Source organism: Procambarus clarkii, chromosome 4 (genome assembly GCF_040958095.1).
Source record: "Procambarus clarkii isolate CNS0578487 chromosome 4, FALCON_Pclarkii_2.0, whole genome shotgun sequence".
Lineage (NCBI taxonomy): Eukaryota > Metazoa > Arthropoda > Malacostraca > Decapoda > Cambaridae > Procambarus > Procambarus clarkii.
The window spans coordinates 23,039,701-23,061,852 of NC_091153.1; the positions used below are offsets into that span (position 1 = coordinate 23,039,701).

General features: G+C 48.7%; 1 protein-coding gene across 1 annotated transcript in view; it reads left to right on the forward strand.

Moving 5' to 3' along the window:
• Positions 1-22,152, forward strand: part of LOC123749362 (protein O-mannosyl-transferase TMTC1-like) — a 589,924-nt gene that overhangs the window by 359,668 nt on the left and 208,104 nt on the right. Inside the window, 2 exon segments of the mRNA XM_069335441.1 lie at positions 14,208-14,385; positions 14,721-14,794. Of these exon segments, the coding sequence (XP_069191542.1) occupies positions 14,208-14,385; positions 14,721-14,794 (252 nt within the window).

A 22,152-nucleotide genomic window follows, 5' to 3' on the forward strand; every position in this document is an offset into this window, starting at 1 on the left:
CTATGCAAGGCCCGATTTGCCTAATAAGCCAAGTTTTCATGAATTAATGTTTTTTCGACTACCTAACCTAGCTAACCTAACCTAACCTAACTTTTTCAGCTACCTAACCTAACCTAACCTATAAAGATAGGTTAGGTTAGGTTAGGTAAGGTTGGTTAGGTTCGGTCATATATCTTCGTTAATTTTAACTCCAATAAAAAAAAATTGACCTCATACATAATGAAATGGGTAGCTTTATCATTTCATAAGAAACAAATTAGAGAAAATATAATAATTCAGGAAAACTTGGCTTATTAGGCAAATCGGGCCTTGCATAGTAGGCTGAGAAGTGCGTTCTGGCTACTAGGTACGACATATATATATATATATATAATACATATACATATTATATATATAATATATACATATTATATATATATATATATATATATATATATATATATATATATATATATATATATATATATGTCGTACCTAGTAGCCAGAACGCACTTCTCAGCCTACTATGCAAGGCCCGATTTGCCTAATAAGCCAAGTTTTACTGAATTAATATATTTTCTCAATTTTTTTTCTTATGAAATGATAAAGCTACCCATTTCATTATGTATGAGGTCAATTTTTTTTATTGGAGTTAAATTAACGTAGATATATGACCGAACCTAACCAACCCTACCTAACCTAACCTAACCTATCTTTATAGGTTAGGTTAGGTTAGGTAGCCGAAAACGTTGGGTTAGGTTAGGTTAGGTAGGTTAGGTAGTCGAAAAAACATTAATTCATGAAAACTAGGCTTATTAGGCAAATCGGGCCTTGCATAGTAGGCAGAGAAGTGCGTTCTGGCTACTAGGTACGACATATGTATATATATATATATATATATATATATATATATATATATATATATATATATATATATATATATATATATATATATATATAGCTGTATATAGTCCTGGAGACCATTCAGGCTTGTTTGCATATATATATATATATATATATATATATATATATATATATATATATATATATATATATATATATATATATATAAATATTATTAAATATGACCGAAAAAGTAAGATTAATAATTCTAACACGAATTTTCTCAATCTTTCGTACATTTCGTTTCACTGTTGGAGGTAAATCAAAAATCAATTCTCCAAAATTCATTTTTATTTCTAGTCTGACGCGACACGAGCGCGTTTCGTAAAACTTATTACATTTTCAAAGACTTTAGTTCACAAATACACAACTGAATAGAACTTACGCATCTCCGATTTTATATCTACATTTGAGTGAGGTGGAAGGGGTGATGTGGCATTAACACAAGACAGAACAAGATGTGGTATTAATAGGGTATTAATTTTATCAACACAAGACAGAACAAGAGTATTAATAGGGTATTAATTTCATCAACACAAGACAGAGCACGAAACAATGGATATTGAATAGAAGTGTTTGTAGAAAGCCTATTGGTCCATATTTCTTGATGCTTCTATATTGGAGCGGAGTCTTGAGGTGGGTAGAATATAGTTGTGCAATAATTGGCTGTTGATTGCTGGTGTTGACTTCTTGATGTGTAGTGCCTCGCAAACGTCAAGCCGCCTGCTATCGCTGTATCTATTGTCACGTGGGGGTGGGGTGGTCCGGGGCTCTGCTAACACTCGGCTGCTAGGGGCTCAAAAGACCCAAATACTCAGCCCCTCCGACTCCCGGGATCCACCGGAGCCTCCCTGGTCACACGGGAGAGGACCAACAATGCCCACCTCCGCAGGTCTTTGCTTCCACTACAAAGGGGTGCCACTGATTCACCCTGGAAGCCCTTCAGTCAAACACGGGGAAACTGCTGTTAACGGTTCCGGCCTAGACCCGTGGGGGAGTGAAGGAAGACTCAGGCTTACCTATAACCATAACCTCCCTGAGTCTTGCCTGCCAGACAAAAAAAGGTTGCAGGAACTCCTTTCCCGCCTGTCTTCTCTATCTTCCTCTTAGCAAGGTCGCCAGCTGGGTTATTATATCTGCGCCCCAGCAACGCAGTTCAGTGGGTGTATTATATATTGTTTGTAGCCAGAAATGTATGCTCATAGAGAAATATCATAAATGGAGGCACACTCAAACACAGTGATAAAAAAAAGTGTGGATTTACTGATGCAAATTACATGAACACACACACACAATCACAAGTAATACATGAATATGGAAATATGGATAATGAGTCTGGAGATCGTCAGCCTCTTCTTCCACGACCTCCAACCCTCCTTCAACTGGGCAGAAAGACAGGAGTCTCACACTCTCACAGGAGGGCCTCTTCACCACGTCGGCGCCTCTTCTTCACTGTCCTGCCATCCATACACACTGTCCTCTCTGACAGTCCTGGACTCAAGCTGCCTTGCAGCCTATTCTACTATTAAAGTAATAAAGTCTTGCTGCCACATACACAAGTAAATATTGTGGCCTAACTAGCCTACTCATACAAGGGGTAATGGGAGGGCAAATGATCTACCTTACATTCCTGGCTCACGACGCCTGTCCCTCGATGGTGTGGGGTTCCCACGCTTCCTTGGGTCGATCCTTGACGATCCAGGACGTTCCACAGGTCCTCAGGTGTCGTGGAGCCTTCGCGTCGTCGCCGTTCCAATCCCTGAGATTCAGCTGCCCCAATCCTGGTTCATCGATGGGCGCTGAGCTAATCACTATTTTTCCCACACTCGCCCCTTCCACAAGGCGTTGCTCCTTGTCCTAGGCACGGTGTCGTCCTTCCAAGATTCTCAGTGGATGTGACCCCAGTCACAGCTAGGCCTGCCCGCCCACCTTCCAGACCTCAACGTCCAGCCAGCGGCGCCGCCCAGCGTCGTCGCCGACTATTTTCCAAGTTTGGCACTTCTCTGCTCACTGAACTTGGTTCCTCTTTTGCTTCCCAGAAGCGCAGGGTCTCCAATAACTATGATGGGCTGCGATGGCCAACTCAATCCACTGAACAAGGCTTGCAGAGCCTCCAATCCTTGAGAGCAGACCGAGGCGCGTCCTGTCGCTTCCAAGGTCAGATCAACTCTGACGTTGGCGCCGCCCGGGGCACTCGGTGACGTCATGGTGGGCCCTGATTTGTCGCCCGCGACCTACGTCGGCCAATCCGCGATCGGCTTGTGTCCCTTCCAAAAGGTCATATCTGCCATAGGGGATACTGTTTCATTTTATAACAGGGCGCCAATTTTCCTTTATTTACAACTTATAATATAACTTCCTTCCCTTAACTGGCAGCCGGTCTGGTCGCCACATATATCATTAGACTCCCTGAACCTCAGAGAATCAGTAGGGAGAGCTGATATGACTCTTTAAGCCGGCAAACGAAAGAAATAGGAGAGGGCACCGTAACACTATCGATGATTTCTGTGTTGTTTACTAGGATTTCTCTGGCGATGGTTTGGTTGTGGGAAGAGATTATATGTTCCTTGATGGAGCCCTGTTGCTTATGCATCGTTAAACGCCTAGAAAGAGATGTTGTTGTCTTGCCTATATACTGGGTTTTTTGGAGCTTACAGTCCCCAAGAGGGCATTTGAAGGCATAGACGACGTTAGTCTCTTTTAAAGCGTTCTGTTTTGTGTCTGGAGAGTTTCTCATGAGTAGGCTGGCCGTTTTTCTGGTTTTATAGTAAATCGTCAGTTGTATCCTCTGATTTTTGTCTGTAGGGATAACGTTTCTATTAAAAATATCTTTCAGGACCCTTTCCTCCGTTTTATGAGCTGTGGAAAAGAAGTTCCTGTAAAATAGTCTAATAGGGGGTATAGGTGTTGTGTTAGTTGTCTCTTCAGAGGTTGCATGGCTTTTCACTTTCCTTCTTATGATGTCTTCGACGAAACCATTGGAGAAGCCGTTATTGACTAGGACCTGCCTTACCCTACAGAGTTCTTCGTCGACTTGCTTCCATTCTGAGCTGTGGCTGAGAGCACGGTCGACATATGCGTTAACAACACTCCTCTTGTACCTGTCTGGGCAGTCGCTGTTGGCATTTAGGCACATTCCTATGTTTGTTTCCTTAGTGTAGACTGCAGTGTGGAAACCTCCGCCCTTTTCCATGACTGTTACATCTAGAAAGGGCAGCTTCCCATCCTTTTCCATCTCGTAAGTGAAACGCAGCACGGAACTCTGCTCAAATGCCTCCTTCAGCTCCTGCAGATGTCTGACATCAGGTACCTGTGTAAAAATGGCGTCAACATACCTGCAGTATACGGCCGGTTTCAAGTTCATGTCGACTAAGACTTTTTGTTCGATGGTACCCATGTAGAAGTTTGCAAACAGGACACCTAGGGGAGAACCCATGGTGACCCCATCTACTTGCTTATACATGTGCCCATCCGGGCTCAAGAAGGGTGCCTCTTTAGTACAAGCTTGGAGTAGTTTCCTCAGAATATTTTCTGGTATGTCAAGAGGAGTACAGGCTGGATCACGATACACTCTGTCGGCTATCATTCCGATTGTCTCGTCCACAGGTACGTTGGTAAACAGCGATTCTACGTCCAACGAGGCTCTTATCCCTGTGGCCCGTGTGCCCCGCAGTAAGTCAACAAATTCCTTTGGAGACTTCAGGCTGAAGGCGCAAGGAACATAAGGAGTCAGCAGGCCGTTGAGTCGCTTCGCCAGTCTGTACGTGGGTGTGGGTATCTGGCTAATGATTGGCCGAAGTGGGTTTCCAGGCTTGTGTGTCTTGACATTTCCATACGCATATCCAGGTTTATATTCCCCAATGATCTTTGGCAGGTGGAGTCCGGATTTCTTGGCGTTCACAGTTTCGATCAGTTTGTTGACCTTTGCTTTTAATTCGGCTGTAGTGTCCTTCGTTACCCTTTGGAACTTAGTTTGGTCAGAGAGTATGATGTTCATTTTCGCCAGATATTCGTCTTTTTTAAGAATGACATATATTGGCGACTTGTCACCTCTCCTGACAACTATCTCCTTGTTCTCACGAAGGCTTTTAGCTGCCGCTTTAAGCTCGGGGGACAGTATGGTGCTTCTGTAGTTGCCTCGATTCTTTCCTCCTTCTGCAATAAGTTCTGCTTGTAAGGTATCTTTGGTAGTGACCTTCTTTTGTGTCTCGAGGTCGAATATGTCGTCCAACAGAATTTCCAACTCTACTTTCCGGGCCATCTCACTCGGTCTGGACATAACATGACAGTTTATGCCCAGATTTAGGAGAGTGACTTGGTCCTCAGTGAGGTTAATTCCTGCAAGGTTCAGGAAGCCATCTCTTGGTCGTGGAATTGCCATAGGTCCTCCATATAATGTTGTTAGTTTCTTGATAATCCTTGTTTCAGTGCTGAGGTGATGTTGGTCTGTGAGGATGTCGAGGTGTTGTTCAATGCGGGTACTGATACTATCGTCGATGTTGCTATTTCTCCACTCGTTTGTAGCATGAAGTAGTTGCGTTTTGTTGTCTTTGATTTCATTCTCTGCCTTGTATATCTGATCACGAATCAGATCCTGGCGATATTTTATCGTGAAGGCTTGATTCCTTGCTGCTGGGTCGTGCGCTTTAATATTAGTATATTTTGGTAGCAGTCTTTCCTGTAGACATATATTATTAAATATGACCGAAAAAGTAAGATTAATAATTCTAACACGAATTTTCTCAATCTTTCGTACATTTCGTTTCACTGTTGGAGGTAAATAAAAAATCAATTCACCAAAATTCATTTTTATTTCTAGTCTGGCGCGACACGAGCGCGTTTCGTAAAACTTATTACATTTTCAAAGACTTTAGTTCACAAATACACAACTGAATAGAACTTACACATCTCCGATTTTATATCTACATTTGAGTGAGGTGGAAGGGGTGATGTGGCATTAACACAAGACAGAACAAGATGTGGTATTAATAGGGTATTAATTTCATCAACACAAGACAGAACAAGAGTATTAATAGGGTATTAATTTAATCAACACAAGACAGAACACGAAACAATGGATATTGAATAGAAGTGTTAGTAGAAAGCCTATTGGTCCATATTTTTTATTTACCTCCAACAGTGAAACGAAATGTACGAAAGATTGAGAAAATTCGTGTTAGAATTATTAATCTTACTTTTTCGGTCATATTTAATAATATATGTCTACAGGAAAGACTGCTACCAAAATATACTAATATTAAAGCGCACGATCCAGCAGCAAGGAATCAAGCCTTCACGATAAAATATCGCCAGGATCTGATTCGTGATCAGATATACAAGGCAGAGAATGAAATCAAAGACAACAAAACGCAACTACTTCATGCTACAAACGAGTGGAGAAATAGCAACATCGACGATAGTATCCGTACCCGCATTGAACAACACCTCGACATCCTCACAGACCAACATCACCTCAGCACTGAAACAAGGATTATCAAGAAACTAACAACATTATATGGAGGACCTATGGCCATTCCACGACCAAGAGATGGCTTCCTGAACCTTGCAGGAATTAACCTCACTGAGGACCAAGTCACTCTCCTAAATCTGGGCATAAACTGTCATGTTATGTCCAGACCGAGTGAGATGGCCCGGAAAGTAGAGTTGGAAATTCTGTTGGACGACATATTCGACCTCGAGACACAAAAGAAGGTCACTACCAAAGATACCTTACAAGCAGAACTTATTGCAGAAGGAGGAAAGAATCGAGGCAACTACAGAAGCACCATACTGTCCCCCGAGCTTAAAGCGGCAGCTAAAAGCCTTCGTGAGAACAAGGAGATAGTTGTCAGGAGAGGTGACAAGTCGCCAATATATGTCATTCTTAAAAAAGACGAATATCTGGCGAAAATGAACATCATACTCTCTGACCAAACTAAGTTCCAAAGGGTAACGAAGGACACTACAGCCGAATTAAAAGCAAAGGTCAACAAACAGATCGAAACTGTGAACGCCAAGAAATCCGGACTCCACCTGCCAAAGATCATTGGGGAACATAAACCCAGATATGCGTATGGAAATGTCAAGACGCACAAGCCTGGAAACCCACTTCGGCCAATCATTAGCCAGATACCCACACCCACGTACAGACTGGCGAAGCGACTCAACGGCCTGCTGACTCCTTATGTTCCTTGCGCCTTCAGCCTGAAGTCTCCAAAGGAATTTGTTGACTTACTGCGGGGCACACGGGCCACAGGGATAAGAGCCTCGTTGGACGTAGAATCGCTGTTTACCAACGTACCTGTGGACGAGACAATCGGAATGATAGCCGACAGAGTGTATCGTGATCCAGCCTGTACTCCTCTTGACATACCAGAAAATATTCTGAGGAAACTACTCCAAGCTTGTACTAAAGAGGCACCCTTCTTGAGCCCGGATGGGCACATGTATAAGCAAGTAGATGGGGTCACCATGGGTTCTCCCCTAGGTGTCCTGTTTGCAAACTTCTACATGGGTACCATCGAACAAAAAGTCTTAGTCGACATGAACTTGAAACCGGCCATATACTGTAGGTATGTTGACGACATTTTTACACAGGTACCTGATGTCAGACATCTGCAGGAGCTGAAGGAGGCATTTGAGCAGAGTTCCATGCTGCGTTTCACTTACGAGATGGAAAAGGATGGGAAGCTGCCCTTTCTAGATGTAACAGTCATGGAAAAGGGCGGAGGTTTCCACACTGCAGTCTACACTAAGGAAACAAACATAGGAATGTGCCTAAATGCCAACAGCGACTGCCCAGACAGGTACAAGAGGAGTGTTGTTAACGCATATGTCGACCGTGCTCTCAGCCACAGCTCAGAATTGAAGCAAGTCGACGAAGAACTCTGTAGGGTAAGGCAGGTCCTAGTCAATAACGGCTTCTCCAATGGTTTCGTCGAAGACATCATAAGAAGGAAAGTGAAAAGCCATGCAACCTCTGAAGAGACAACTAACACAACACCTATACCCCCTATTAGACTATTTTACAGGAACTTCTTTTCCACAGCTCATAAAACGGAGGAAAGGGTCCTGAAAGATATTGTTAATAGAAACGTTATCCCTACAGACAAAAATCAGAGGATACAACTGACGATTTACTATAAAACCAGAAAAACGGCCAGCCTACTCATGAGAAACTCTCCAGACACAAAACAGAACGCTTTAAAAGAGACTAACGTCGTCTATGCCTTCAAATGCCCTCTTGGGGACTGTAAGCTCCAAAAAAACCAGTATATAGGCAAGACAACAACATCTCTTTCTAGGCGTTTAACGATGCATAAGCAACAGGGCTCCATCAAGGAACATATAATCTCTTCCCACAACCAAACCATCGCCAGAGAAATCCTAGTAAACAACACAGAAATCATCGATAGATACAGCGATAGCAGGCGGCTTGACGTTTGCGAGGCACTACACATCAAGAAGTCAACACCAGCAATCAACAGCCAATTATTGCACAACTATATTCTACCCACATCAAGACTCCGCTCCAATATAGAAGCATCAAGAAATATGGACCAATAGGCTTTCTACAAACACTTCTATTCAATATCCATTGTTTCGTGTTCTGTCTTGTGTTGATGAAATTAATACCCTATTAATACTCTTGTTCTGTCTTGTGTTGATGAAATTAATACCCTATTAATACCACATCTTGTTCTGTCTTGTGTTAATGCCACATCACCCCTTCCACCTCACTCAAATGTAGATATAAAATCGGAGATGCGTAAGTTCTATTCAGTTGTGTATTTGTGAACTAAAGTCTTTGAAAATGTAATAAGTTTTACGAAACGCGCTCGTGTCGCGTCAGACTAGAAATAAAAATGAATTTTGGAGAATTGATTTTTGATTTACCTCCAACAGTGAAACGAAATGTACGAAAGATTGAGAAAATTCGTGTTAGAATTATTAATCTTACTTTTTCGGTCATATTTAATAATATATGTCTACAGGAAAGACTGCTACCAAAATATTATATATATATATATATATATATATATATATATATATATATATCTATATATATATATATATATATATATATATATATATATATATATATATATATGTCGTACGTAGTAGCCAGAACGCACTTCTCAGCCTACTATGCAAGGCCCGATTTGCCTAATAAGCAAAGTTTTCATGAATTAATTGTTTTTCGAATACCTAACCTACCTAACCTAACCTAACCTAACTTTTTCGGATACCTAACCTATCCTAACCTAAAAAGATAGGTTAGGTTAGGTTAGGTTAGGTAGGGTTGGTTAGGTTCGGTCATATATATCTACCTTAATTTTAAATCCAAATTAAAAAAATTGACCTCATACATAATGAAATGGGTAGCTTTATCATTTCATAAGAAAAAAATTTGAGAAAATATATTAATTCAGGAAAACTTGGCTTATTAGGCAAATCGGGCCTTGCATAATAGGCCGAGTACGACGTTCTGGCTACTAGGTACGACATATATATATATATATATATATATATATATATATATATATATATATATATATATATATATATATATATATATATATATTTATATATACATACATACATACACACAATTACTTGTCTAGCTACTAGTTAATTAAGGCAGATTTACGTTTCTATTATAAATAGCGTACATAAAGTATCTTTATTACTGTAAGTGCAATATGTAAATTTCTTATAATGAAACTGTGCCATAATATTACACTGTTCTCCTGCAAAGTAAATTAGAATAGTAGGCTGTGGAAGAATTACTATCCAGCCAACACGCTTAAAAACTCAACAGTTAACAATTTAATACATCATCAACATCATATAATAATGAAGGAAAACTTGGTAATGGAAAATAAAATTAGTTGACGGCCTCTGTTCAAACCACAACGCTGTAAATGCTATGGAAATATAGTAAATGCTAATAGTAATATTAACTCAAATATAAAAACAAGCCAGTTTTTAATACACCATCCGAGGTGTATGTACACTGACCTTTATTGATGAGGACGGGCTGTGCTACTGGCGCTCGTTTCCCTCGCTACTATCGCTAGTTTCCCTCGCTACCGGCGCTTGTGCCACTAGTTCTCAGGCAAGACAATGACCACTACTGATGCAGTGAATGGAGTGCTACTGGAATCCCAACGTCACGCTCAGAGACACTTCCAAAGTTATTCTCCGCCTCGCCTCGCCTCGCCTCTGTCTCTGTCTCTGTCTCTGTCTCTGTCTCTGTCTCTGTCTCTCTCTCTCTCTCTCTCTCTCTCTCTCTCTCTCTCTCTCTCTCTCTCTCTCTCTCTCTCTCTCTCTCTCTCTCTCTCTCTCCCTCTCCCCCAAACATACGTGAATCCTAATCCGGATTCTCCGCCGTTTGCTCCGCTTACTGCAACTATTTGAATATTTATCAAATAACTCGGACAAACGCCGGAGTTAGATACCGAGTACACTGAAAACTGCCCCCGCTAAACCCCTGCCAAGTGAAAACCTTTTAAATCTTCACAAACCCCCAGGAAGAAAAAATGTTTCAATTTGCGCGAGTCGACCTTACTATGTTGTACCACCAATGGCCTTTGCCTTCATCAACACACGCAAATACTCGTCTGTATTCCGTAACCATTTGTCTCCGTGTCTCAGAACACCGGAGCTCTTGGTGACAGTTCTTCTGTGGCTGACAGCTAACTCGGGCACCACACCTCCCAACCCGCCAATTTTGTTTATGTACAGGAAGGGGGATTTGTGTCAGGGGCCCTTGGGTTGGGTTAGGGCAACCCTAGTTGGGGTTTAGGGAGCTTACCTGTTAGCGCTCACCTAGTTGTGCTTGCGGGGGTTGAGCTTTGTCTCTTTGGTCCCGCCTCTCAACCGTTGAGTGCTTATCAACCAGTGACTACGAGGAAGTGGGGTAGAACTCTTTATACCCCGTTTACTTCTCCTGTTGTATACGCTTTACTTAAGCTATCCTGCCGTTCAATTTTAGTCGAATCTGTCCTTAAAGTTGTGGATGGAGGTGGCTTCCACAACATCTTCTCTCAGTGTCTCCCACTTGTTGACACCTGTCAGTATTTCTTAGCATATTTTCGACTCATTTCTGTTTCCATCTTCCATTTATGTCTGCTTGTCCTATTTTCCCTCAATTTAAAGAGGCAGTTTTTGTCCACCTCGTCTATTCCCCTCAGTATCTTGTATGTTGTGACAATGTCTCCTCCGTTACTTGTGTCTTTTGGGGTTGTGAGGTCCAGTTCCTTCAACCTATCCTTCAAGTTAAACCCCTCTTAGCTCTATGAGCTACAGTAGCTGCAAATCTCTACACTTTTTGAATACAACTTTTAAGCTTCACAACGTTTGGGTTCCAGACCGGTGCTGGATACTCCAATATTGGTCTACCGAGAGTTGTGTAGACTGCCTTGCAAGAGTCCTGATTTACGCTTTTAAACGACGTTCTAATGTTCGCCAGCGGTCAAATGGTGCCGTTGTCACCCTGCCTACATGTGTCTGGTGTTGTCACCCTGCCTGCATGTGTCTGGTGTTGTCACCCTGCCTGCATGTGTCTGGTGTTGTCACCCTGCCTGCATGTGTCTGGTGTTGTCACCCTGCCTGCATGTGTCTGGTGTTGTCACCCTGCCTGCATGTGTCTGGTGTTGTCACCCTGCCTGCATGTGTCTGGTGTTGTCACCCTGCCTGCATGTGTCTGGTGTTGTCACCCTGCCTGCATGTGTCTGGTGTTGTCACCCTGCCTGCATGTGTCTGGTGTTGTCACCCTGCCTGCATGTGTCTGGTGTTGTCACCCTGCCTGCATGTGTCTGGTGTTGTCACCCTGCCTAGTGTTGTCACCCTGCCTGCATGTGTCTGGTGTTGTCACCCTGCCTAGTGTTGTCACCCTGCCTGCATGTGTCTGGTGTTGTCACCCTGCCTAGTGTTGTCACCCTGCCTGCATGTGTCTGGTGTTGTCACCCTGCCTAGTGTTGTCATCCTGCCTGCATGTGTCTGGTGTTGTCACCCTGCCTGCATGTGTCTGGTGTTGTCACCCTGCCTGCATGTGTCTGGTGTTGTCACCCTGCCTGCATGTGTCTGGTGTTGTCACCCTGCCTGCGTGTGTCTGGTGTTGTCACCCTGCCTAGTGTAGTCACCCTGCCTGCATGTGTCTGGTGTTGTCACCCTGCCTGCATGTGTCTGGTGTTGTCACCCTGCCTGCATGTGTCTGGTGTTGTCACCCTGCCTGCATGTGTCTGGTGTTGTCACCCTGCCTGTACGTGTCTGGTGTTGTCACCCTGCCTGCATGTGTCTGGTGTTGTCACCCTGCCTGCATGTGTCTGGTGTTGTCACCCTGCCTGCATGTGTCTGGTGTTGTCACCCTGCCTGCATGTGTCTGGTGTTGTCACCCTGCCTGCGTGTGTCTGGTGTTGTCACCCTGCCTAGTGTTGTCACCCTGCCTGCATGTGTCTGGTGTTGTCACCCTGCCTGCATGTGTCTGGTGTTGTCACCCTGCCTAGTGTTGTCACCCTGCCTGTATGTGTCTGGTGTTGTCACCCTGCCTAGTGTTGTCACCCTGCCTGCATGTGTCTGGTGTTGTCACCCTGCCTGCATGTGTCTGGTGTTGTCACCCTGCCTGCATGTGTCTGGTGTTGTCACCCTGCCTGCATGTGTCTGGTGTTGTCACCCTGCCTAGTGTTGTCACCCTGCCTGCATGTGTCTGGTGTTGTCACCCTGCCTGCATGTGTCTGGTGTTGTCACCCTGCCTAGTGTTGTCACCCTGCCTGCATGTGTCTGGTGTTGTCACCCTGCCTGCATGTGACTGGTGTTGTCACCCTGCCTGCATGTGTCTGGTGTTGTCACCCTGCCTGCGTGTGTCTGGTGTTGTCACCCTGCCTAGTGTTGTCACCCTGCCTGTATGTGTCTGGTGTTGTCACCCTGCCTGCATGTGTCTGGTGTTGTCACCCTGCCTGCATGTGTCTGGTGTTGTCACCCTGCCTGCATGTGTCTGGTGTTGTCACCCTGCCTGCATGTGTCTGGTGTTGTCACCCTGCCTGCATGTGTCTGGTGTTGTCACCCTGCCTGCATGTGTCTGGTGTTGTCACCCTGCCTGCATGTGTCTGGTGTTGTCACCCTGCCTGCATGTGTCTGGTGTTGTCACCCTGCCTGCATGTGTCTGGTGTTGTCACCCTGCCTGCATGTGTCTGGTGTTGTCATCCTGCCTGCATGTGTCTGGTGTTGTCACCCTGCCTGCATGTGTCTGGTGTTGTCACCCTGCCTGCATGTGTCTGGTGTTGTCACCCTGCCTGCATGTGTCTGGTGTTGTCACCCTGCCTGCATGTGTCTGGTGTTGTCACCCTGCCTGCATGTGTCTGGTGTTGTCACCCTGCCTGCATGTGTCTGGTGTTGTCACCCTGCCTGTATGTGTCTGGTGTTGTCACCCTGCCTACATGTGTCTGGTGTTGTCACCCTGCCTGCATGTGTCTGGTGTTGTCACCCTGCCTACATGTGTCTGGTGTTGTCACCCTGCCTGCATGTGTCTGGTGTTTTCACCCTGCCTGCATGTGTCTGGTGTTGTCATCCTGCCTGTATGTGTCTGGTGTTGTCACCCTGCCTACATGTGTCTGGTGTTGTCACCCTGCCTGCATGTGTCTGGTGTTGTCACCCTGCCTGTATGTGTCTGGTGTTGTCACCCTGCCTGCATGTGTCTGGTGTTGTCACCCTGCCTGCATGTGTCTGGTGTTGTCACCCTGCCTGTGTGAGTCTCTGGTGTTGTCACCCTGCCTGTGTGCCTCTCTGGTGTTGTCACCCTGCCTGTGTGCCTCTCTGGTGTTGTCACCCTGCCTAGTCTTATCACCCTACCTAGTGTTGTCACCCTGCTTGTGTGCCTCTCTGGTTTGTCACCATGCGTAGTGTTGTCACCCTGCCTAATGTTGTCACCCTGCCTAGTGTTGTCACCCTGCCTGTGTGTGTGTCTCTCTGGTGTTAATGTTGGACTTGTATTCACTCTTTCTCTCTCCGGGTGAGGGGAATGAGAACTGACTTTCGTTGCTAAATTCATTTATTTTTTTACTTGGTTAATAAATTACACGTAGATACGGAAGCAAATATAATCAGGCCAGGAACGGAACCCTATCTGAAATGTCTGTATTTTTAAGTTCTTAAGTCTTCCTCAGCTTCGTGTTTTCCCTCTCTCTCGGGCACAGGACACGTAATGTATTCATGAGATGGTTTTATATTCAGCTTCCCTGCCTCCCACCTCCCATACGTATATATATACCCCGTCCCCACAAGGAATTAACGCGGCGTTCCATCTTTCCTTTCTCTCTCTGCAGAGTCAACCACATGCTGTTCGGGCTGCGACCACTCGGGTTTCACTTGGTGAACGTGGCGCTGCACTCATGCGTCTGTCTGCTGCTGACGCGGCTCCTGCTGCGTCTGCTGCACCTGCCTCAGGGCACCGTCCTGTCTGCCGGTCTGCTCTTCGCCACCCACCCCGTCCACACCGAGGCGGTGAGTACAGCGCTCGCCTCCGCCCGCGGACGCCCGTCGCATACTATTAGTTAACATGATGATCGTGGTACGTGTTGTTGACGCAACTGGCAGTGCGTATAATGCTGGTAAAAACCCTATGTCTAGAGTGAGGAATATACGCATCTGCCGATGTGTATATTTGTGATAGGAACTGCACTATACGCACCTGTGTATAATGGTGGTTGAAGTTTTGTGTCTATACACACTTGCGCATGTGTATACGATTATCTGTGCATGTGTATAAGTCAATAAATCAAATGTACATTAAGACTGATCCATCAGGTTGTGGGTGCATAATAGAGGCTCTCCATCAGGTGACTGGACTGGTGGGGCGAGCAGACGTCCTGGCTGCCATCTGCTTCCTGGCTGCCATCCTCTCCTACCACAGGTGAGAGTAAGACCTCTCTCTCTCTCTCTCTCTCTCTCTCCTCTGTACCCAATGTCTAAGCCACCTGATATCTGCCAGGCAAGTGGAACTTCATCTCAATTTGTTTTCCAAATACAAGTGTGTTCATTCCTTCTCGTTCCTCACTGCTGCCTTCTACCGCCCTCTCCCTCTCGGAGTGCTTCTCTCTCCTCCCGCCTCCCATTCCCCTTCCGGCTGCGTATATCTTATATAATAGGACACATAAAACGCAAATTTCCATATTCAATAATGCTTTGTCGGCGGAGAAGGAAAACTGGAAGCTTTTGTCCGGATGGTGACCAAAAAGGGGCATTTTATTCCACAAGAAGACTATTGAATGGAAATATTAAAAAAGGCCATTTTTCATAGATTATCAGAAGGTGTGGGGGTTCGATTCCCGCAGATCCTAGTGATTAGGCACCATTCCTTCACATCAACTCGTTCTCATATCCTTACCAAGTGGTATATAGTCATTGTGGCTAAGCTCTCGCCTGATTACCTCACCGTACTTGAGGTGTGGGTACACAGCTTACACAAGATGGTAAGAGCAGGAGCCATGTATGTAGAGAGAGAGAGAGAGAGAGAGAGAGAGAGAGAGAGAGAGAGAGAGAGAGAGAGAGAGAGAGAGAGAGAGAGAGAGAGAGAGACAGAGACAGAGACAGAGAGAGAGAGACAGACAGACAGACAGACAGACAGACAGAGAGAGACAGAGAGAGAGAGAATGCAACGTTTTGGTGGGAAACTAATGATAAACTTAGATGAGAAGATAAGTTTTTTTGGGTGTTTTTTAAGATATACAGAAAGTCAACTTGTGCTGAGCTGTGACAGGCGGACAGAGTGAGGAGTGCAACTGTCATGGCTGCCATAACATTTTCCCTATCCACGACCCACGGATAGTTTTGTGTCCCAGTCCTAAATTACTGCTCTGTAAGTCGGTCGTGGCTATAAAGGGGACAGTCCCAGTTATCCATACCTGCCCAGGGTTTGATCTGACGTCGTTCTTGCTTGACAGAATAGTTAAGGGTGTTTATCACTACAAAACGGAGCTTCAAAACGTTCTCTCGGTCGTTCTCAACGTCAAAAAACGGTCGTACTAGAGCACCTGGGCCCCAACCTACCAGAGGACCCACGAACACAACACGGGCCAGAGTGTGTCAATTTCGCAAGCAGCTTCCATGTTATCTAAGTTTTAGGCCTTAGATAAAGTATATGTCAAAATGCGACGTGCTATTACGAGGAGAGGTTGCAAATACACCGAGTGTATTTATGGGGGTATATACACCTTGTACATATATAAGTGTATTTACACCCTTTCTCGGCGTATATACCCTGAGAGCTTACTGCAGGTCTGGATCTGGATTCACGAAGCAGTTACGCAAGTACTTACGAAAGTGAACATCTTTCCTCAATCTTTGACGGCTTTGGTTACATTTATTGAACAGTTTACAAGCATGAAAACTTCCCAATCAACTGTATTTATTGTTATAAACAGCCTCCTGGAGCTTCTGAGCTCATTAACTGTTTAATAATTGTAAACAAAGCCGCCAAAGATTGAGAAAAGATGGACAGGTTCGTAAGTACTTGCGTAACTGCTTCGTGAATATGGCCCCTGGACGCCTCCTGTTTCTCAGAGACAAGGTTACACCATTTATAGGCACATAAGGCACTTTTAATGCAAGATTCAAACACACATGAAGTAGGAGAAGTGAAAGGATTACGACGATAGATACGGTTGGATAGCCTTCCCGATAGATACACTGAGCAAGACACATATTTCCAACAGGAAGGGATGGGGTGAGGGGGGGGGGGGGCAGAAATGATAAAATAGGTTAGTCAATAAGAGGTATAAATTCTCAGAGAAACATTTCTTTAGACTACGAGAAAGTACCACACACACACACACACACACACACACACACACACACACACACACACACACACACACACGCACACGCCTTTACGGTGGTTAATATTTGCCTGTGTGACCCACCTGTGTGACCCACCTGTGTGACCCACCTGTGTGACCCACCTGTGTGACCCACCTGTGAGAGCCGCCTGTGTGACCCACCTGTGTGACCCACCTGTATGACCCACCTGTGAGAGCCGCCTGTGTGACCCACCTGTGTGACCCACCTGTGTGACCCACCTGTGAGAGCCGCCTGTGTGACCCACCTGTGTGACCCACCTGTGTGACCCACCTGTGAGAGCCGCCTGTGTGACCCACCTGTGTGACCCACCTGTGTGACCCACCTGTGAGAGCCGCCTGTGTGACCCACCTGTGTGACCCACCTGTGAGAGCCGCCTGTGTGACCCACCTGTGTGACCCACCTGTGTGACCCACCTGTGAGAGCCGCCTGTGTGACCCACCTGTGAGAGCCGCCTGTGTGACCCACCTGTGTGACCCACCTGTGTGACTCACCTGTGAGAGCCGCCTGTGTGACCCACCTGTGTGACCCACCTGTGAGAGCCGCCTGTGTGACCCACCTGTGTGACCCACCTGTGTGACCCACCTGTGTGACTCACCTGTGAGAGCCGCCTGTGTGACCCACCTGTGTGACCCACCTGTGTGACCCACCTGTGAGAGCCGCCTGTGTGACCCACCTGTGTGACCCACCTGTGAGAGCCGCCTGTGTGACCCACCTGTGTGACCCACCTGTGTGACCCACCTGTGTGACCCACCTGTGTGGCTCACCTGTGAGAGCCGCCTGTGTGACCCACCTGTGTGACCCACCTGTGAGAGCCGCCTGTGTGACCCACCTGAGTGACCCACCTGTGTGACCCACCTGTGTGACCCACCTGTGTGACCCACCTGTGAGAGCCGCCTGTGTGACCCACCTGTGTGACCCACCTGTGTGACCCACCTGTGAGAGCCGCCTGTGTGACCCACCTGTGTGACCCACCTGTGTGACAAACCTGTGTGACCCACCTGTGTGACTTACCTGTGAGAGCCGCCTGTGTGACCCACCTGTGTGACCCACCTGTGTGACCCGCCTGTGAGAGCCGCCTGTGTGACCCACCTGTGTGATCCACCTGTGTGACCCACCTGTGTGTCCCACCTGTGAGAGCCGCCTGTGTGACCCACCTGTGTGACCCACCTGTGAGAGCCGCCTGTGTGACCCACCTGTGAGAGCCACCTGTGTGACCCACCTGTGTGAGCCACCTGTGTGAGCCGCCTGTGTGACCCACCTGTGTGACCCACCTGTGGGACCCGCCTGTGTGAGCCACCTGTGTGAGCCACCTGTGTAAGCCACCTTTGTGAGCCACCTGTGTGGCCCACCTGTGTGACCCACCTGTGTGACCCACCTGTGTGAGCCACCTGTGTGAGTCGCCTGTGTGACCCACCTGTGTGACCCACCTGTGTGACCCGCCTGTGTGAGCCACCTGTGTGAGCCACCTGTGTGACCCACCTGCGTAAGCCACCTGTGTGAGCCACATGTGTGAGCCGCATGTGTGAGCCACCTGTGTGAGCCGCATGTGTGAGCCGCATGTGTGAGCCACCTGTGTGACCCACCTGTGTAAGCCACCTGTGTGAGCCACCTGTGTGAGCCACCTGTGTGAGCCACCTGTGTCAGCCACCTATGTGGCCCACCTGTGTAAGCCACCTGTGTGAGCCACCTGTGTGAGCCACCTGTGTGAGCCGCATGTGTGAGCCGCATGTGTGAGCCACCTGTGTGAGCCACCTGTGTGAGCCGCATGTGTGAGCCGCATGTGTGAGCCACCTGTGTGAGCCGCATGTGTGAGCCGCATGTGTGAGCCACCTGTGTGAGCCGCATGTGTGAGCCGCATGTGTGAGCCACCTGTGTGAGCCACCTGTGTGAGCCGCCTGTGTGAGCCGCCTGTGTGAGCCACCTGTGTGAGCCGCATGTGTGAGCCACCTGTGTAAGCCACCTGTGTGAGCCACCTGTGTGAGCCACCTGTGTGAGCCACCTGTGTGAGCCGCATGTGTGAGCCGCATGTGTGAGCCACCTGTGTGAGCCGCATGTGTGAGCCGCATGTGTGAGCCACCTGTGTGAGCCGCATGTGTGAGCCGCATGTGTGAGCCACCTGTGTGAGCCCCCTGTGTGAGTCACCTGTGTGAGCCACCTGTGTGAGCCACCTGTGTGAGCCACCTGTGTGAGCCCCCTGTGTGAGCCACCTGTGTGAGCCGCCTGTGTGAGCCACCTGTGTGAGCCCCCTGTGTGAGCCACCTGTGTGAGCCACCTGTGTGAGCCCCCTGTGTGAGCCACCTGTGTGAGCCACCTGTGTGAGCCCCCTGTGTGAGCCCCCTGTGTGAGCCGCCTGTGTGAGCCACCTGTGTGAGCCGCCTGTGTGAGCCGCCTGTGTGAGCCGCATGTGTGAGCCGCCTGTGTGAGCCGCCTGTGTGAGCCACCTGTGTGAGCCACCTGTGTGAGCCACCTGTGTGAGCCCCCTGTGTGAGCCACCTGTGTGAGCCACCTGTGTGAGCCACCTGTGTGAGCCACCTGTGTGAGCCCCCTGTGTGAGCCCCCTGTGTGAGCCACCTGTGTGAGCCACCTGTGTGAACCGCCTGTGTGAGCCACCTGTGTGAGCCCCCTGTGTGAGCCACCTGTGTGAGCCACCTGTGTGAACCGCCTGTGGTTCCACTACCAACTACCCTCTTATCCCTATCTCCAGACGCCACTCTGGAGATAAAGAAACTCTACTCCACCTCTCAAACCACTTGGGCTGGACGGTAAAGCAATGTCCTCGCTTCATGCAGGTCGGCGTTCGATCCTCTACCGTCAAAATGGGTGCGCCCGCCAAACACACGACTACGACGTTGCTACAACGTTTGAACAAGTTTTAACACCTAACAAGTTGTAACAAGGAGAAACTAGGGACAGTTACGTTGCTTGCAGGGCTGCCACCATTCCTTTCCCCTCGTCCCATCCCAAAGCCTTATCCAGACCTCTTCCACGTGCTATATAAGTCGTAATGACTTGGTGCTTTCCCCTAATAACTCCTTACCCTTCTACCCCTCACACTGAATTTCATTTCCCAATGCCACAATTCCCCCCCCCCTCCCCCCCCTTTACCTTCAACGGCATTCTCGGCGCCTCTCTGTGAATTACATCTCCCAAAGGATATTAAGGAACAGAATTAAGGATATTTCCCCACCTATCCTTAAATTACTTACCTTAACACCTCCCCATTCTCCCGTGAAGGGAGTGCATACGCCGCCGCCTCGCTGTTCCCGCCTGTCTTGCCCTTCCGCACCTCATTAGACACAAAGCCCCAGTTAACACAGTTTTTTTACCCAACAGTGAGGCCCAGCCGCCCCTTGATCATTTTAGAAATATACGCTACAGTTGTTACTGTGTTAAAATTGTGAGGTTTTATAACATGACCGTCAGGCACTGGGGCTGACCCACAGGCACTGGGGCTGACCCACAGGCACTGGGGCTGACCCACAGGCACTGGGGCTGACCCACAGGCACTGGGGCTGACCCACAGGCACTGGGGCTGACCCACAGGCACTGGGGCTGACCCACAGGCTCTGGGGCTGACCCACAGGCACTGGGGCTGACCCACAGGCACTGGGGCTGATCCACAGGCACTGGGGCTGACCCACAGGCACTGGGGCTGATCCACAGGCACTGGGGCTGACCCACAGGCACTGGGGTTGACCCACAGGCACTGGGGCTGACCCACAGGCACTGGGGCTGATCCACAGGCACTGGGGCTGACCCATAGGCACTTGGGCTAACCCACAGGCACTTGGGCTGACTCACAAGCACTGGGGCTGACCCACAGGCACTGGGGCTGACCTACAGACACTGGGGCTGACCCACAGGCACTGGGGCTGACCCACAGGTACAAGGACTGAACCTCAGGCTCTGGGGCTGACCCACAGGCACTGGGGCTGACCCACAGGCACTGGGACTGACCCACAGGCACTGGGGGTGACCCACAGGCACTGGGGCTGACCCACAGGCAATGGGGCGGACCCACAGGCATTGGGGCTGACCCACAGGCACTTGGGCTGACCCACAAGCACTGGGGCAGACCCACAGACACTGGGGCTGACCCACAGGTACTGGGGATGACCCACAGGCACTGGGACTGACCCACAGGCACTGGGGCTGACCCACAGGCACTGGGTCTGACCCACAGGCACTGGGGCTAACCCACAGGCACTGGGGCTGACCCACAGGCACTGGGGCTGACCCACAGGCATTGGGGCTGACCCACAGGGTGTATGCAGGCTATTGGGCTATTATTAATAGGCTATTAATTAATTAATAGGCTATTACATGGGCTGTGTTGTACTAAACTGGTCACGCTGGACTTGTGATCCTGTGGTCCTGGGTTCCATCCCAGGCGCCGGCGAGAAAAAATGGGCAGTTTGTGTCATCCTATGCCCCTGTTACCTAGCAGTAAAATAGGTACCTGGGTGTTAGTCAGCTGTCACGGGCTGCTTCCTGGGGGTGGAGGCCTGGTCGAGGACCGGGCCGCGGGGACACTAAAAGCCCCGAAATCATCTCAAGATAACAGGCACTGGGGCTGACCCACAGGCACTGGGGCTGGCTCACAGGCACTGGGGCTGACCCACAGGCACTGGGGCTGGCTCACAGGCACTGGGGCTGACCCACAGGCACTGGGGCTGACCCACAGGCACTGGGGCTGACCCACAGGCACTGGGGCTGGCTCACAGGCACTGGGGCTGATTCACAGGCACTGGGGCTGACCCACAGGCACTGGGACTGACCCACAGGCACTGGGGTTGACCCACAGGCACTGGGGCTGGCTCACAGGCACTGGGGCTGACCCACAGGCACTGGGGCTGACCCACAGGCACTGGGGCTGACCCACAGGCACTGGGGCTGGCTCACAGGCACTGGGGCTGACCCACAGGCACTGGGGCTGGCTCACAGGCACTGGGGCTGACCCACAGGCACTGGGGCTGACCCACAGGCACTGGGGCTGACCCACAGGCACTGGGGCTGGCTCACAGGCACTGGGGCTGACCCACAGGCACTGGGGCTGACCCACAGGCACTGGGGCTGACCCTCAGGCACTGGGGCTGACCCACAGGCACTGGGGCTGACCCACAGGCACTTGGGGTGACCCAAAGGCACTGGGTCTGACCCACAGGCACAGGGGCTGACCCACAGGCACTGGGGCTGACCCACAGGCTCAGGGGCTGATTCACAGGCACTGGGGCTGAACCTCAGGCTCTGGGGCTGACCCACAGGTACTGGGGCTGACCCACAGGCACTGGCGCTGACCCACAGGCACTGGGGCTGACCCTCAGGAACGGGGGCTGACCCACAGACACTGGGGCTGACCCACAAGCACTGGGGCTGACCCACAGGCACTGGGGTTGACCCACAGGCACTGGG